The sequence below is a fragment of the Micrasema longulum genome, unplaced genomic scaffold (genome assembly GCF_059751315.1).
Source record: "Micrasema longulum isolate JH-2025_06_02 unplaced genomic scaffold, ASM5975131v1 h1tg000745l, whole genome shotgun sequence".
Classification (NCBI taxonomy): Eukaryota; Metazoa; Arthropoda; class Insecta; order Trichoptera; family Brachycentridae; genus Micrasema; species Micrasema longulum.
In genome coordinates, this window is record NW_028277939.1 from 66,444 (window position 1) to 83,646 (window position 17,203).

At 35.2% G+C, this 17,203-nt stretch overlaps 1 protein-coding gene across 1 annotated transcript in view; it reads left to right on the forward strand.

Moving 5' to 3' along the window:
- The window catches only part of LOC148279218 (uncharacterized), a gene marked incomplete at its 5' end in the record, with an annotated part of 76,090 nt that extends 65,631 nt beyond the window's left edge, over positions 1-10,459 (forward strand). The window contains 6 exons of the mRNA XM_088230302.1: positions 409-641; positions 2,213-2,402; positions 3,755-3,921; positions 4,511-4,627; positions 6,887-7,058; positions 7,703-10,459. Of these exons, the coding sequence (XP_088086428.1) occupies positions 409-641; positions 2,213-2,402; positions 3,755-3,921; positions 4,511-4,627; positions 6,887-7,058; positions 7,703-9,302 (2,479 nt within the window). The remainder of the gene's footprint in view (positions 1-408; positions 642-2,212; positions 2,403-3,754; positions 3,922-4,510; positions 4,628-6,886; positions 7,059-7,702) is intronic.
- Between the last annotated feature and the right edge of the window lie 6,744 nt (positions 10,460-17,203).

The following is a 17,203-nucleotide window of genomic DNA, read 5'->3' on the forward strand; positions in this document are numbered from 1 at the left end:
TCCCTTCTCAAAAAAGTTTTCCATCTCTTCTGAAATTAATTTCATCATCATCATTTCCTTTCCCCACCTAATTGGGTACTGCATCGGCACACCAATCACAGCGCATTATAATATTTTGAAATATTTTGTTACATGTGGGTGAGATGATCAGTCTTACGCTCCAGGTACCAGTCCAGGGACTATGGAATATTCTGGTGTGTAAACATCCTTTCAAATAAATATTTCACATCAACCATGTCCGGAATTGAACCCTTGACCTCTTGCGTGGCAAGCAAACGCGCTGACCACCACACCGCGAGGCCGAAATTAATTTAAATCTTAATTACTTCCATGGGGGCGACATCCAGCCTCATCTACAAGCATTCGGACATACTCAAAATATTGTTGATTCAATGGTGTTTCTCGCAGGGGGGGATCGCACCCCTCCTACCCGGGGCACGCGGGCCCTCCTTCCTACGGCCCCGGCGGACCGCCGCCCGAGCGCCCCGCCCCGGACTACGGGAGGCCCGCCGAGGAGGACCACCGCGGGCCGCCGCACGGCCCCCGTCCGCCGCCGTCGGGGCCGGGCGGTCCGACCGGACCGCTGCGGCCTCCGGGCCATCACGACTTGGAATACGGGAACAGGAGACAGGAGCCGGGAGGTGAGAGAGATTAATCTTTTTTTAATTTATGTGCATAATATGGACATATTCCATTTTATATTTACAGAAACAACAAATTAGTAACGGGACAATTAAAATAATAAGCAGACAAATATGTATATTTTTATTTTTTATTATTAATTATAGTTTGTAAGCTTAAAATATGAATAAATAAATATATAAATGACAGAAATTTTTTCATATTTTTTTTTTCTTTGATAAACCCTTACGGGTTACATTCATTTAATAAAATATATCCTTTCAAAATTCACGTTCTACTTTTGTCATTTGTAAAGGTTGTCTGAGTCTTTTGTTTAATTTTGTCTGGTAGTTTATTGTATAATTTCAGTCCATGGTTTATTTGTCTCGTTTTAGGATGTTGGGTATGATATTTTTTTGATATTCTCGTATTATGTCCATGTTTACTACAGTTTTTTTCAAGTTTTAGTTCTTCGTCTACAATTACATCAGTGGCTAATTTATGAATAAATTTTAAGGATTCTAGTTGAAATTCAGTTATATTTAATTGCTTAGTTGATTTAAAAAGTTTTTTAGTTGCCGTTGATTATAGGTGCAATGTCGGCCTCATGGTGTAGTGGTCAGCGCGTTTGCCTTCCATGCAAGAGGTCTCGGGTTCGATTCCCGACATGGTCGGCATGAAATTTTTATTGAAAAGGTGTTTTTACGCTAGAATATTTTATAGTCCCTGAACTGGTACCCGAATCGTAAGACTGATCATCTTACCTTCACAAAAAACGATCAAGATACATTTTTTAGATATTTATTTGAATTATTTTGTTCATTACTCCCAAGGGGCTTTGTAAAAAACATACACGCTGACGTACTTAAAAATATAACAAATAATTAAATGAGTAAATGTACTGAAAACGGTATGATTTCAAATGATAAAATAATTTTAAAAGTTCAATAAAATAAAAAGAATGAAGGTAAACACAAAAAACCAGATATAAAAAAAGTCGGCCTCGTGGTATAGTGGTCAGCGCGATTACCTACCATGCAAGAGGTCTCAGGTTTGATTCCCGACGTGGTAGACATGAAATATTTTTAAAACTTTTTTGACACCTTTGTGTTACTAGAATATTGCATAGTCCCTGGACTGGTACCTGAAGCGTAAGACTAATCATCTTACCTTCACGTAACAAAAATTATCAAGATACACTGCGATTGGTGAACCAATATAGTGCCCCATGCACCATCAGGTGCAGAAAGGAAATAATGATGATGATATAAACAAAATATGCAAAGGTTTGCTGCGCTCGGTGTCCAATGCAGTGCTAGGAATTTATTAAACGATTTTTAATGTTTAATGAATTATATAAACTTAACTGGCGAAAATATAATATTTTCTAATGATGAAAGAGCGAAAATAACAGCAAAACTGTAAAAACTTTTATTGTGCACTGCAGAGTTTTCAATTTGTGACCAATTAATTACCGTCCAGTTTTGCTGTATGACAGTGAATAAAAACAGTGTAAGCTTAGTTTTTATGATCAGTTCAGTTCTCAAGAACCAAATGGATTTCATAAATTGTAACATTTGTGTTTCTGTAGACCTCGGTCAGGACACTTGGGCCTATTTCACCGTGTCGGGCTGGCCGTGCCGTAAGGGGTCCCGTTGTGCGTCCAACAAGTTAGCTGGCTACTGGAGTTGCGAGCTGGAGGGGGGAGAGGTCGGCTCCTGGGACTACTGCTGCCATCCCAAGCACAGGTGTGGCCACTCCAGAGGCCTGGAGTATCCGTGGTTAGTAGATAGCCCTTCCTTTTCAACCAGATATACGGCCACTCCAAAAACCTGGAGTAACCGTGGTACGTGGGCAATTCCTTCTTCTCAAGCGCGGGTGTGGTCACTGAAGAGGCCTGAAGTATCGACGATAAGCGGGCAATTCCTTTTTTCCAAGCACAGATGTGGTCCTTTCCGAGGTAGAGGTGGACAAAGAGTACCCGTGACAAGTAGAAAGATAAACCTTTCTTTCTTCCTGCAACCATCCCGATCAGAAATTTTCATCTCGTTCTGTCACACCACACTTGAAATTGTTGGTGCAAAATAGTTTTCGATTGGTACCACAAACATCAAGCAAAACCATCTAATTCAAAAATCGTTTTTACTAAGCTTACTTTGCGGAAACTCACGTTCCACGCAGGCTGATCAAAAATGCGGTGAATAATTTTATTGCAAAGACAGTATAAAGTTAACAACAAATTTATTAGAAATGTAATTTTCCCAAAGTTAAATCCGTGATTGGAAGCATTTTTGGAAGGCTACTTTCGGAAAAGCCTTCAGCTGCTGCTCCTTCTTGTTCTTTCAATCTTGGGAATGGTGTCAAAACGTTTTTCTTTTAGGTCTGTTTTTATTTTTTAAAACATCAAAAAAATGCATGACGTTAAATCTGGAGTAAGGTAAATGTGGAGAGACAGAAACCTTTTGATCAGCCAAAATCTCGCGGATCAGAAGCGAGGTCTGGTGGCAAATTTCACATTTGCTCGTCTCATTGTCAAATTATCGATTAAAATGTTTTTTAATAACTCGTACGAGATGTTCGTTTCTTGGTGAGCTCTCAAATAGTCCATCGCCTATTTGAAGGAAACGATTTTATCACTTTTTGTAGGTTTTTGTCTGTTTTTGAAGTCAAAGGACGTTCCCACCATTGCTTGTCTTCAACCGACTCAGTTTTACTTCAAAATCGCTCATACCACTTGTAAACATACTTTATAGTCCCCGCATTATTTCCATACACTGATTTGTGAGTTGTTTAGGCAATTTGTTGGCAACTTAAAACAATACTTTACGTTAACTTGTTTAAAATATATTAAGCGTGACAGATGCGTTAAATACAACCTCAGCTTTTTGACTTTGGAAACTGACTGACAAATCAAAACTTGACACTTATTATCTCAATTTTATCGGATTTATTGCTTTAAATTGATGTAGCTTCAGCAGTTGCTGTTTTAAAAATCCACTTACCATTTTAATCAGGTTTAGTCCAAAAATATGCTCTTTTTAAAATTATTATTAAATTACCTTTTCTGGGATTAAACACGTGGCCTCTTTACAAAAGTATTAGATATCATTGCTCTCACGGTCAATTTTTTTAGGTGCTACGTTGGATCCTCGAGGGAGCAATGGCGTCCCTGCAGTGACCAGTACTACCCCTATGCCCTGTCTAGTCCATCTGCTCCGCACCAAGGCGCCTCCTGGGACAGACCTCCCGCAGGGCAGTATGACAGGCCTCCAGGACACAATGACAGAAACGATCTGCCAGGTGAGAAAAATCATATTCTGTCTTCTAGTATCGTTCATTCTTGGTCACGAGGAAGTATGACGATATCCAACATAAGCTCTCAATATAATTTAAGAAATATACTGTGAAAGAGGCAACGAAAGCAGTAAAAGTAAAAGAAATAATTCTACTTATTCGTTTTTGTACACGATTGGAGTATTTTTATAAAGGAAAAGAGCACGGGAATGGACCTACCTTGGTGCGATGAGGATGTTCTACAATATGCACTGGGCAATACAAGTTCATTATGATTATGATATTTAACGATTTATGATCAAAACTTTTATATGGACGATTCCAAGGATTCTTATGCTATGTGATGTTATGTCAAAATTTAGTTTATTCTGTTCTAAATCCAAATTTTCAATTTTTGTCAATCTTCCATCTCGATGTTAGGTAGGTACCATAAGGATGGGTCAAGGGAAGGATGAGAAATAAAGGTAATCGGTCAGGAAAATCTAGTCTTTGTATACAAATGTTTGGACAAACGACGTTTTGTATTACTACAAAAACTAAATAACCATTCTTATAAATAGTGTTTCTGTTGTATATAATAATTCATCTTTATTAGGCCGTCCGCACTTTGCTGGGAGACCTCATCGTCCGTTATCCAACAGGAGGTATTGGGACGATCTCTATAGAAACGGACCGCAGTCATACTATGACGAGTGTGGTCATCCTAGGCCAGGTAAGACCGAGGAACGAGGATGGACACGATGACTGCACAGAAGAACATCCAACATTAGAAGTTCTTGGACGCTTCCAATCATTGCACAAATCGCACCGATGAGGGCACTAAAATGTATACTCATTTTAACATGTAACCCAAATAAAATCATGGAAAATTATGTCATTGGTCGCACTCTGTGTATGGTGACGGAATAATTGTATTAACCATTTAAATCATAGTTAAATTTAAGGATTCTTTCAAACAATAAATCAAAATAGGTGATGGTAGAATTGTTTTGAACAAATACTGAGTTTTAAGAATAGATGTCAGTGATGTTTGATTTTGTAAGGAATGAAGTAACAGTAGAACGGATGCAGCAAACTTCGGTGAGAACTGTCATCAAGTAGAGGCGATACGGTTGGTTTAGTCATATACTGCGGATGTCTTCTGAGAGACTGAACACTTTGTGTCCCGGAGCCGTGTAAACACGTGATTTTATAACCATGCGTTGTGTCCCGGTCCCGTGTTTTCACGTTGTTTATCAGCTGTCTAAAAAAGTGCATTTAATTGACATCTAGTGACTTTTATTAGAACTTTTTTGCTGCTGGTAAACCACGTGAAAACACGGAACCGGGACACAACGCATGGTTATTACAATCACAAATAAGTATGAAAAGTTTCGATTGATTATTTTCATAATTATGACACTTTAAGAAACCCTTCACAAAGCATGAAATTTCACAAAAATGGGCCAGGCACAGGGTAAATTCTATGTGTACTCGGCCGGTACTCAAAGAGTTAACCAGGGTCGCTCACTTTAAAAGGCATCAAGTTCTTGACGACCTGGACCTCCGCTGCTGACTGTTCGTCCACAGTTAATGTCACAAATATGGGACTCGAACCTGTCTAGGGACGATGCACAGGTGGTGGCAGCCGACAGAGATGCCCGGAGGACGTTCGTGGACACCTATACTCCAACTAGAGAGCTGACATGGAATTATGATGATGATTATGAATTGTTTTGAGAGAGAAGCCGGTCAACGAATAATGCAAATGTTAAAACGGTTTATGAAAATTTATAAACAAATATTGCAAAACTAGCTGGAAGCTAAATATTTTTCAAGAGACTTTAATATCTATAATCTCCTCTGCAGTAGTTCAATCTTCTCACAATGGCCCAGATCTCGACTGAGTCAAACGCCTTCTCGAAGTCTACGAACGCGAGAACCAGCGGCATGATATATTTAGTATGTCTCTACAGAGTTTGCAAATGGTCGTTCGTTGCATATCTTTTTCGAAAGCCAACCTGCTGCCTTGGCTAGCTTAGCGGTGTTTAATTATGAAGAAAGCAATGGGCCCCGAATAACTACTATAGAGAGGTATTGGAAAAAATCAGACAAAAAATTGACCTTTTGCATTATTCGCGTGCTCGATAGATACGAATAACGGGCCGGCACGGCCTCTGACTGAAAGAAAAATTATTGCTGTCACACCGGAAAGAGTTTTTTAAAAATATTACACTTGTAGGGAATTAATTTATTTAACACAGTCCAATTCGTTGACACAAAATGCATTAAAATGGGGAAAAAAAATGATAAAAATGAATGTAAGACAGATAATAATGCTAATATAGTCTCCAGAATAATTAAAACCGTGAAATGCATTCATCACCCTGATCATTCTGGACAAAGGTGACTAAAGTACTTAAATTGTTTTCTCATACTAACTGTAGACATACGTTTATTTTGCAATAACGCTAATTGAACACGTCAAGATGTAGCAGATTATTAGTCCTTGATTAGCGACCTTAAAAAATAATATCATTCGCACAAAAGTACACATTTGCAATAAAAATTTGGCGTTTTGAGTTTTGGTGAATGCTGATTGTTTTAAAATGTGATTGAAACATTTGTAGAAAAATATTTGTGCTGCATATTGCCTACAATCCGAATTAGAATCGACAACGACGCAAAGAGATATTTTTCCTTGTTACCTACAAATGAAAACAAAATGGGTTAAAATTATAAAAATAACACTGACAATAAGGACAAACTTTCCAATGGTAACCAAAGTGATACAAATACGAAAATCTAATATTATTTGTTATGAAGCTACTGTGGTCTTCTGTGCCAGCCGCTTGCCCCTGCGTCTCCCTCCTCTTCACATACTTCATACTGTACACCACAGACGCATATGTTTCTCCTTTTCTACAGCTCCACTCTCATAATATGACAGCAGCCATTCTGATTTATGATCATTTTGTTTTATTTTTTCCAGGTTATGTACGAATACCGGCAGTTGAAAAGAACCACGTAAAATATCACCACAACTACGGACCAGCGTCTCACGGCGTTGATCGACCGCACTGGGTCCCGGTCAGGATTCCAGAGGAACCAGATGACTCTGGGTTCTTGGATCCACCAAAACCTGGAGGATTTGGAACTCCGAGGTAAAATATCCAAAACATAAATAAACGTGGATTCCTTGTTATCATTATTTTTTCCAATTAAGTACAGTTGATAACAGCGACAACTGACTGCGTTGAATGAACCGGGTTGTGATCCCGTGTTAATTTATTATTTAATAACGGCCCTATTATGTCCGTTTAAGGGTAAAAACATTTTTTTATGATATGTACAGGTACAATTGAAAAAAAACAAACTTAAAAGAAAATAAAAGCAAAGAAATTGAATAATAATTACTACCTTAAGACAATATCTGATCTATTTTAGTGATATTATGGAATCGCGGGACAGGAGTCTTATTTTCAAATCTTACTCCACCACAACTCGATTCCCATTTTTCCAATACAATGTCTTTATGATTTTTAATGATGGAATGGTCTAAAAATTAAAATATTTGGGTAAATGATAAACACTCATATATTTACTTATTTTACTTTTTTTTTAAATAAATGTATGAACTAAGAATTAAAAAACATGAGTTAATAAGAATTTTTAAAAAATATTTTAAAAATTAATAATATTTAGTCAAAATTTCTACTAACAGGACATTGAAGCCCATTTTTGTGACAAAAATGTTGAATTTTTCAATTTGGTTACACGATATTTTCAAATGATTATTTTCTTGCAGATACTGGCCTGTTTCATACCTACACAAAAATGGACCACCTAACTCAACTTATTACAAGTACGATATAGAAAATGGAAGAAATGATAACTCGCCCAAAGATTTTGACAGAAGACCAGAAAATCCTCAAGCTAATCGAAGAAAAGACGATAGGATTGATCAAAAATCCATAACAGATCTGACGGAAGATACACTTAAGGGAGAAGCTTCTACTAACTCCCCGTTGGATGATCCAAGGAGCGGAAGAGATAAAGAAAATGGTAAGAACACCACTGACGGAAGTAAAGTCAGTGATGATGGCTTAGTACTAATCTCCAGCAGTAATATGGATAAAGATCCTATGGACAAAAAAGGAAGAATCGTGAAGAATAATACGAGTGAGAAAGAGGATACAAAGGGAATTGACGGTAAACTAGAAAATTTTTCTGGTGAAACCGTAGAGGTATTTACGGTAGACGAGCCGGTCAAAATCACGAATAAGGACGCAAAAGCTAACCTCGAAAGGTTACTTAAGGAAGAAAAACAAATAGAAGAAATCGGAAAAACTTTCGGCAGAAGAGATGACAGCAGAACCAGCGTAGTCGTAGAAAAAAGATCGGATCATGACTACGGAATAAGATCGAGATATCAAAATGGATTTGATCCAGTCTTCGTACCCGTCAACCTTGAAAATAAAGCAGAAAATTTCGACGATGAACATAAAGTCAATTTAGGACTACCAGAAGATAGTTACAGTGATAGTTTTAGAAACTTTAGTTCAAGAAATCATCGAAGATTATTTGATTCTGACGAGAACCAAAAAAAAATTAAGAGTGACAATGCTAGACCTTTTTATGTCCAAACACAAAATGGAGACAAAAAAATAACTTCTTATACCAGACCAGAATTTGACGAAAAACGTCATATTTCAAGTGTTATTGAAGCTGATAATTCGAGAAGAGGGACTTACAGATCTTCAAAATCACTAAAAACTAATGAAAATGACCAAAATTTGACAAATCGTCCTACAAAATCAGTTGTCAGTAATGGTCAAGTATTTTACGAAGTATCTCCGGAAGAAACTGAAGAAAAAAAACAACTTGGACGAATTGAAAAAGTCGAATTAAAGGATTACGCGGTTAACGTCAAAATAGCCGACGATAGAAAAGAAGATGGAAAAACATTCGGTGACGTTGAACCGATTTCAAAAACGGAAATCAACGGTAACTTTCAAAACAAAAGACTTACCGTTCTGCCAGTTAGAGATGCGGGTCACCATATAAGCTATAGAGATGATTCGAGGAAACTGATCAGAGAAGATAACGAGGTAATTGATGAAATAAAATCAAAATCAGCTGACAAAAGGCCATTACAAAACGCTAGATATTTTGCAGACGCGTTGACAGAACCAACGACCCAGACATTTTCAAAAACATCTGGAACTACGCAGTTTGGAGTCAGAACGGGAAAAGTAAAGAAAGTTGAGCTGCCAAGAGGTTTGGCGGGAAGTCGAATCGTGAAAAGAGGGCGGAGAAATTTTAGGCTCAGTTACAACCCAAACGAAGTCAGAAAGAGGCTCTTGGATAAACAGAAATTACGAGAATCGGAAGAATTAAGAGCATGATACGATGTGTCTTCTGTTCGATCTTAATACAATTGTTCGCGGGCGTGTGTATGTCATGATAGATTGACAATATTTCTAAAGTTATGACGGACTTCCTAACTGTAAATAGTAAAGACAAAGACGTACGCTAGCAGTGTTGCGTAAACTATTTTACGATCCATTTTTTTATATTTTTGTTATGTTTAACATTAATTTTAAAGTAAGTGCTTTTATCATTACTTAATTAAATTAGTTTTCAATACATCGTAACAGACATTTAAGGCGTCGGCAAAGGTTTTGAAAAAAATACTAGTTTCATCATTATCAACTCTTCAATTATCAAATTTTTGTAGAAAAACGGAACGTGATCATTTTCACATACTTCATAACAATATTAAACATAGAATATAATTAGTATTTGAAATACTATCTTTGTGATTTTCTGTGTTAAATAATATACTTACGTATTTAGTTTGTGATAAATCACTAAAATTTCATATTTCGATCGGTTTTAGCGCATGTCTGTTCCTTTGTCAACGCTTAAAAATAAACCAACACTTAATATTGTACATCTGACTAAACAAAAAGTAGAAACCTAAAATACAACATTTGCTAACATGTGTTCAGTGTTTTGCATCTAGACTACATATTCTTAATGGCAGTTGAGAAAGATGGATTAGGTAAATGTATTGTTCACAAAATGCTCTGCACGGCAGTGTTGCCAACTCAAGACCGATAAAGTTTGACTTAAGCATTTTTTAAATTGGGCATCCAATTTAAAAAGCAATGGTTTACTTCAAATCGTATATAATAACATTAATGGTTAACAAAACGTAAGAACCACACTCAAACAACGGGGAAGTTCTGTGATTTAAAAAAAAAAGAATACTATTAAACAAAGCCAATTTTTATAAAATTTTGTAAGTATTGTGTTATCAATGCTAAGGTTGTTTAAAGTTTTGTATTTCTGAAATTACTCCGCGTGTGACGTCCACGTTCTCTTCCGCTTCTTTTCGGTCAGTAAATCTTCCATAACTCTCTTATCATTGGTTAATTCAGGTGAATTAGTGACGTCATTCAAAGGAGTTCTTTTTTATTTAAATATTTTTTTCGTACATTTTCAAGAACAAATAATTTGATTCTCTTAAAAATTAATAAAAATACCACCCTTAAAAAAACCTTTCTTTTATCTAATTTTCCGTTTGGCTGAAGTTCTTCATTGGTAAAATCTTAATTCCGAAATAATATAAAAACATAACTACAACATCATCAAACTAACTGATGAAAATTGACAGCAAATTTACAATCGGGAATACAAAATATTTTAAGAGGAAGTTTAAAAATATATTTATAATTATTTTTTAGACGACACATAGAAACTCTGCATATTTTGTGATTTAATTTTTAACAAAAATAAAAAATAAGGTCTTAAAATTAAATTTTCATAATTTTGCGAAACATTTAATCAATGTATTTTTGTGCATAGAACAGTATTTTATTTATTTGTTCACAGTATTAATTTCATTTACAAGTATTAAGACATTAATCCAAACTCGACGGGGCAAAAGTCATGTGTTAAGTTAAGACGAATAATAAGCTTAACACATAGAATTAAGGCTTAACACAGCACAACAAATATTATACGAAATAAGAGCACCGTTAAAAAATAACACACATCAATTATATTGTACGCACAATATATAAAAAATAAAAAAAACAATGACAAATATTTGACAGAACAGCCTCTTTCTGAAACAGGTCGGCATGTCCAATTTATTATACTGATTTTTACAAACTAAATATTATGTGGTAATATTGTTTTGAATTTTTTAAAATAAGACTCTCCAAAAACAATCGAATCTCTTTCATTATCCTAATTTAATTATTATTGTCATATGCATGTTGTGATGAATCGCATAAATAGTATTATAATTTATTTAGATTTAGTTCAGCTACTCGTGATATTATTAAATTAAGAAAGTTTTATAAAAACGTGTAATTTTAAGTAATATGTAAGTAAGTATGTAAAACCGTAAAAAAAAAATACAATAATTTATTAACTCCAAAAAAATATTTAAAGGATACATTTTTTCATTCAAATTAAAAATGAAAAATATCCTGGTTTGGAAATACGAAATAACCTTAAAAAAAAATTTTTTTCGTACCTATAAGTGCATTTTATATACATTGGAACCTTTTATTACACGGGGTATACGTTTAGAGAAAACAATCCAGAGCATTTTTATCAATACCGGGATTACTGGACTTTTATGCATAATCCCGGGATCCCGGGATTATACCGGGATTATACCGGGATTATCCCGGGATACGACCATGTGGTTGAAATTGGACTCAAATAACGTTATTTTTTTTTATAAAAACCATTTATTTTTATTATAAGACGAGGTAATTAGAAGTAAGAGAAGATCGTGTGAAAGACGCCGACAAAAAGAGCAAAATTATCAAGTACTGGTTCTTTTACTACCTACTTCCTCATCAGGAAGTAACCTCAAAACTGGTCGACTCAAAAGTAAAAGTGGTTGATACAAATTTATAAATAAAAAAGTGTAAAATATCATACCAGAAAAGGAAAAATGTTTTTAATATTAAAAATATATAACTTACGATTCAAGACAACCAAAAATACTGCTGGAGTAGCGGAACAAATAACATTATTTAATGTCAAAATAGCAATAATTATTTAAAACTAACGGCTCTCAGTCCCTATAACGAGTGTACTTCAGTAAAACATGTTGCAAAAAAACAGGTTACGCGGTATCACAGTATCACCGACGATATGCTGAATGTTCTTCTGGGTCACTATGCCGTCTAATATTCATTCTGTCGTCTAATATTTCGGCAAACATCGCAGCATCCGACAGCTCATATTTGACGGTCGAACGCGAACGCTACAAATCTCTCCGAAACGTCAACAATACGTTATTTTAAGATATTTTAATATTTCTGATAAGTTGAAGGTTCAATTGAACACTGCCAGTGATTACATAATTTTAAATTTTATGTTAAATTTTATAACAATTAATTTTATATGAATAAAATATAAAAACAATATCTCCATCGTATTTATTTATTCTTATTTTATCTCCTTCCACTGTATTGGTAAACTAAATGTTGCACATTTTGATAACCTGTTACATGAATGTAAGGTGATCAGTCTTACGCTTGATGTATCGCAGTTTAAACAACATTTAACATGGATATTTCGCGTCCACCCTGCCAGAAATCAAACCCAGTACCGCAAGTACTGGGTTTGTGTAAATGCGCTTACCACTTCAAAATGAGGCTGACTTATCTTCACTCTATTTCCTTTTCGAGGATTTTCATTTGAGAGTAGCCATCGAGTCAAAAATACTCGTCCATAGTTCTGGTTCTATTTAACACTCAAAACTTATAATTCATAATTAGTTTATGATATTTCAAAAAATATGTTTATAATTCATCTACCCAGATACAAAAATTACACGCACACCTCCATATATATATTTTGTGCGTTACTAGCGTCATCTTTTTTCCCCCTAAGTTATTTTTTCCATAAAATCTCATACTTTGCTACTACTACTACTATCACGCTATTTCCCGTAGGGGTAGGCAGAGAGAATGGACCGCCACACACGTCTATCCTGGCATACATTCCTAGCTTCTTCCTCATTCATACATCTTGCCATATATGCCCTTCAGTTCTGCCCGCTTTTGACATGGACCAGACTTAAGATTTTGGTTTATCTGATCATGCCACGTCTTCCTCGGTCGTCCTCGTCTCAGGTTACCGTTCATTTTCGGCATATATACTTGTTTTACCATTCTTTCGTCGTTCATTCGTTCTACATGACCAAACCATCTCAGATACCCTTTTTTAATCGTATCAATTATACTTGACTCAGATTTACACTGTCGCCTGACTTCATCATTCCTAACCCTGTCATACCTTGTTTTTTTTTAATAGGATCTGAATGATTTCCATAACAAATAAACATGAAATTGATTGAAATTGCCGAGAATCGAACACACGACGTCGCCAAACGCACATACCACTGCACTATGTGGCCAAAAAATTGGGTTATAATAAAAAAAACATGTGATATTTTCACATTTGTTTTAAATTCAATCTGCCTTTACTGCCATCTATTGTAGAGCGAGAAAACTATTTTCCAAGCATCGATTATATTTTCATCGCCACATCATGAGGTTCATTCTATAAATCACAGGTTTTCAAAATCATTTTCAATTTCTTTGTCATATTTTTTTTAAGAGAACAAAAAATATTAAACTTTTTTCATATTTTTTTATATACCTAAACAACTTTGATTTAGAGTTACCTACTTAGATGCGCGTTGATCAATTTATTTTATTTATTCATTTAAAAGTACACTAGTTTAAATATTATTGAACTTATAAAGGCTTTTTAGGCTATGCCCGTGTCAAGCCATAATAAATAACAATAAAAATACATAATAAAATTTATAAGAATATAATGACATGTGATGCAATAGAATAATAATCTTTAAAAAAATGTATACGTAAAAAATTATAAATTGCAAAGAATACAATGCAAAAATAATTAGAAATAATTTTTAAAATATAAATTATACCAATTAAGATTCACACATAATCAAATATACAAAATAATGGTATCATTAAAATAAGCAAAATAATAGTAAAATAAAGTAGTATTAAAAAAAAGAAAATAAGAGTATCATTGAAATCAACAGAAAAATAGTGTATGTATAAAAACTTAATTGAAACGATAATTTAGATATGTTTTCTAGAAACTCAATCAATACTATAGTCAGAAATATAAGAAATAGGAGCAATAAATCATATGCCAAATAATAGTACGTTTTAAATTAAATAATACAAAAAACACACTGAAAAAACATAGAAATATCAAGATATATAAAAAGCAAATAAAAGTAAAAGTATGGAAGGAAAGCAGATTTGTATTTTTTTGCTAATTGCTAATCTCGAACTTTAAAAAAATTGACAACCTCGTCCCTAATTTTGAGTATACTACCTCATCGTTTGAGCTTCTTATCTAGAATTCCAAACGTCATTGCTTATAAAATCCATTACAAAATATGAAGGTATAAGCAGCAAACTTAGAAATCTCCATTGAAGCAGTTACAAAACTTTGAAGTTTGCGGTGTCATGTAGTAAGTGTCGGTAATTGTCAAGTAGTTATTGTCAGTAAACGTCAAATAATAGTGTCAAGTATAATTGAAATCTGTTTTTGCAAGATTTAGAGACGGTTTCAAATGACGCTATTTACTTAGGTAAATAGGTTTTTATGTTTATTACATTTTGGCATCAATAACTTATTTTCCGTTTTTGGTGGAGATTTCTAAGTGTACTTCTTATCATTATTCCATGTCCGCTCCTAAGTTGGAGCATATGGTGTTCACAAAGATCCTCCGAGTATCTCTGTCGGCTGCCAGCTCCTGCGCATCCTCCTAAGTAAGGTTTTCGTCTCGTTGTTTCGACACGAACAGTCAGCAGTGGACGTCCAGGACGTCGAGAACCCGATGCCTCGTAAATTAGGCAAGAGTGGTAAAGGCTCTCAGGAGGCATCCACAGCACACGACCGAGCCAATCGTATCGCCTCCGCTCGATGACAGTTGTCACCGAAATTTGCTGCATCCGTTTTCTTATTACTTCATTCTTCACAAAGTCAAACCACCGCACACCCAAAATTATTCCGAGGCACCTATTCTCAAAACTCAGAATTTTGCAATTTTAGACCCTAGTGAGGTTCCACGATTCGCATCCGTAGAGGAGAATGTGTGTTACGCGGGCGTTATATAGGCGGCATTTGGTTTTCACTGAGTAAATATCCGATCTCCGGACCAGCCTTTATACTGTTGAATGTGGCGCCTGCTATTTCTAGCCGCACTCCCGGTTCTTTTTGAAAGCTGCCATTTTCCGTGACATACACTCCCGGGTATTTGAAACTCTCGACCCTTTCGACGACTTGGTTCGACGGAGTCAGGGGATTTAGGGCATCGAGGCGCGAAGTGTTACACAGTATATAGGTTATTGCAATATTGATTTTTAAGCCCATGCATGCGGAGTACCTATTAAGGCTATCTACCGTGGCTTAAAGACCCGTGACTGAATCGTCAATTATAACAGCATCATCTTGTTTTCTGTATGTTAAAAAACAATACATGTTCAAAAACGAATACTTTCAGTTATGCTTCGATGTCTTCCCACTTTCCCGTCTGAGATATTTTTTAAATTCACGAAGGTTCTGGACATTACACTTTTTTTAGAGTCATCGACACATTTCTGGTCATGCGGTTACAAAAGTAGATCCCAGCAGAATGCTCGTACGAGATTTTCCTGTAATTTGAATGATTTAATACCAAAAACACATACGACTTTTGCTCAGAGAAGTTTCTCTTTTGTGGCCCCGAGGGTGTTCAATGTCATCGATGAACATATTAAGTTCTCCAAAACGAAATCCATTTTTGATTTTGTCTAATGGAAGAGACCATTGCAGGAGACTGCTGCGAGATATTGCATAGATTTATATACTACTCTAAGCGTGTTGTCCAGATGTTAATTGAAAAAATTTTTTTTTTATTTTTAAATTTTTATTTTTGCTATTATTTGATAATGTACATGCTTCCACTTTCCATTATGTTGTATCCTTAATCTTGGCTCTTGGCCTCATAGAGTTAGAGATACGTTTCTTAGTTGTATATTTGCATGAATAAATAAAGAAAATTTATTTTAATAAATAAACGTAAAAACTGTTATTTTTTCCCAAATAATTTTTTAAAAAAAATAAAAAACTTAAAATTTTCATAAAATACAAACATTTTCTTTAAAAAAAGTTTTTTTCTTATCCTCATTATTATTCCTTTTTACGCACCCCACTGGGTCCTATGCACCACTGTGCATAGGACACTGCATTTGTTAACCAAATTCTGCGTATTTTGATCGTTTGTAACGTAAACGTGAAGTGATTAGTCTTGAGCTTTGTTAGAACTGACTTGAATATTAATATATCACGTTTGCCATGCCAGAAATCGAACCCGAAACCTCAAACATGGTAGACAAACGCGTGAACCACTTCTTCACGTAGTGGACTCATCTCAACTCGATTTAATTTTTTGGAATTTTTACCCAAGAGCTGCCGGAAGTCAGAAGCACTTTTGCAGAATTTTCACCCGAACATACAATATAAGTGATCTAAAAAAAAATTTTGTGATTTTATTTGTTTAGTGATTTTAATGTTAGTGAATTATAGTGATCTAAAATAATTTGTCGGCCTCGTGGTGTAATGGTCAGCACGTTTGCCTAGCATGCAAGAGGTCTCGGGTTTGATTCCCGACATGGTTGATATGAAATATTTATTTAAAAGGGTGTTTTCACACTAGAATATTTCATAGTCCCTGGACTGTTACCTGATGCGTAAGACTGATAATGACCTTTATGTGACAAAAATGATCGAAATTGGCATACCAATGCAGTGCCTTATGCACCATTAGGTGTGGAAAGGGAATGATGATGATAATGAGAAAAAAAATCGTTACAACGTAGGTTTCGTGTTTTTACGCGTTGACGTCTAGTGTGAAAAATTCCGCGTTACACGCGATTGATCATGCACTCAGTTCCATAGTAAAGTTCTTTGTCAAGTTTGTCAACTTGTGAAATATTTCACTAGTTTCGATCATTGCCCCTTACTGTACTCACCGGAGGCAGACAAACACCAAACGCCGGGGGCATTGATCTAGTGTCGGCTAATTTGACAATGAATCTTTAAACTCGTGAAAATGCCGGTTTGTATTGTAACGACATTTTATTTTAAACAAAACCTGAAGATTTTGGCACTTTCTAATACATAATGAACTATTGTCTGAGGTTTTTTATTTTTTTCAACAGACTTTTCACTCCCTAGG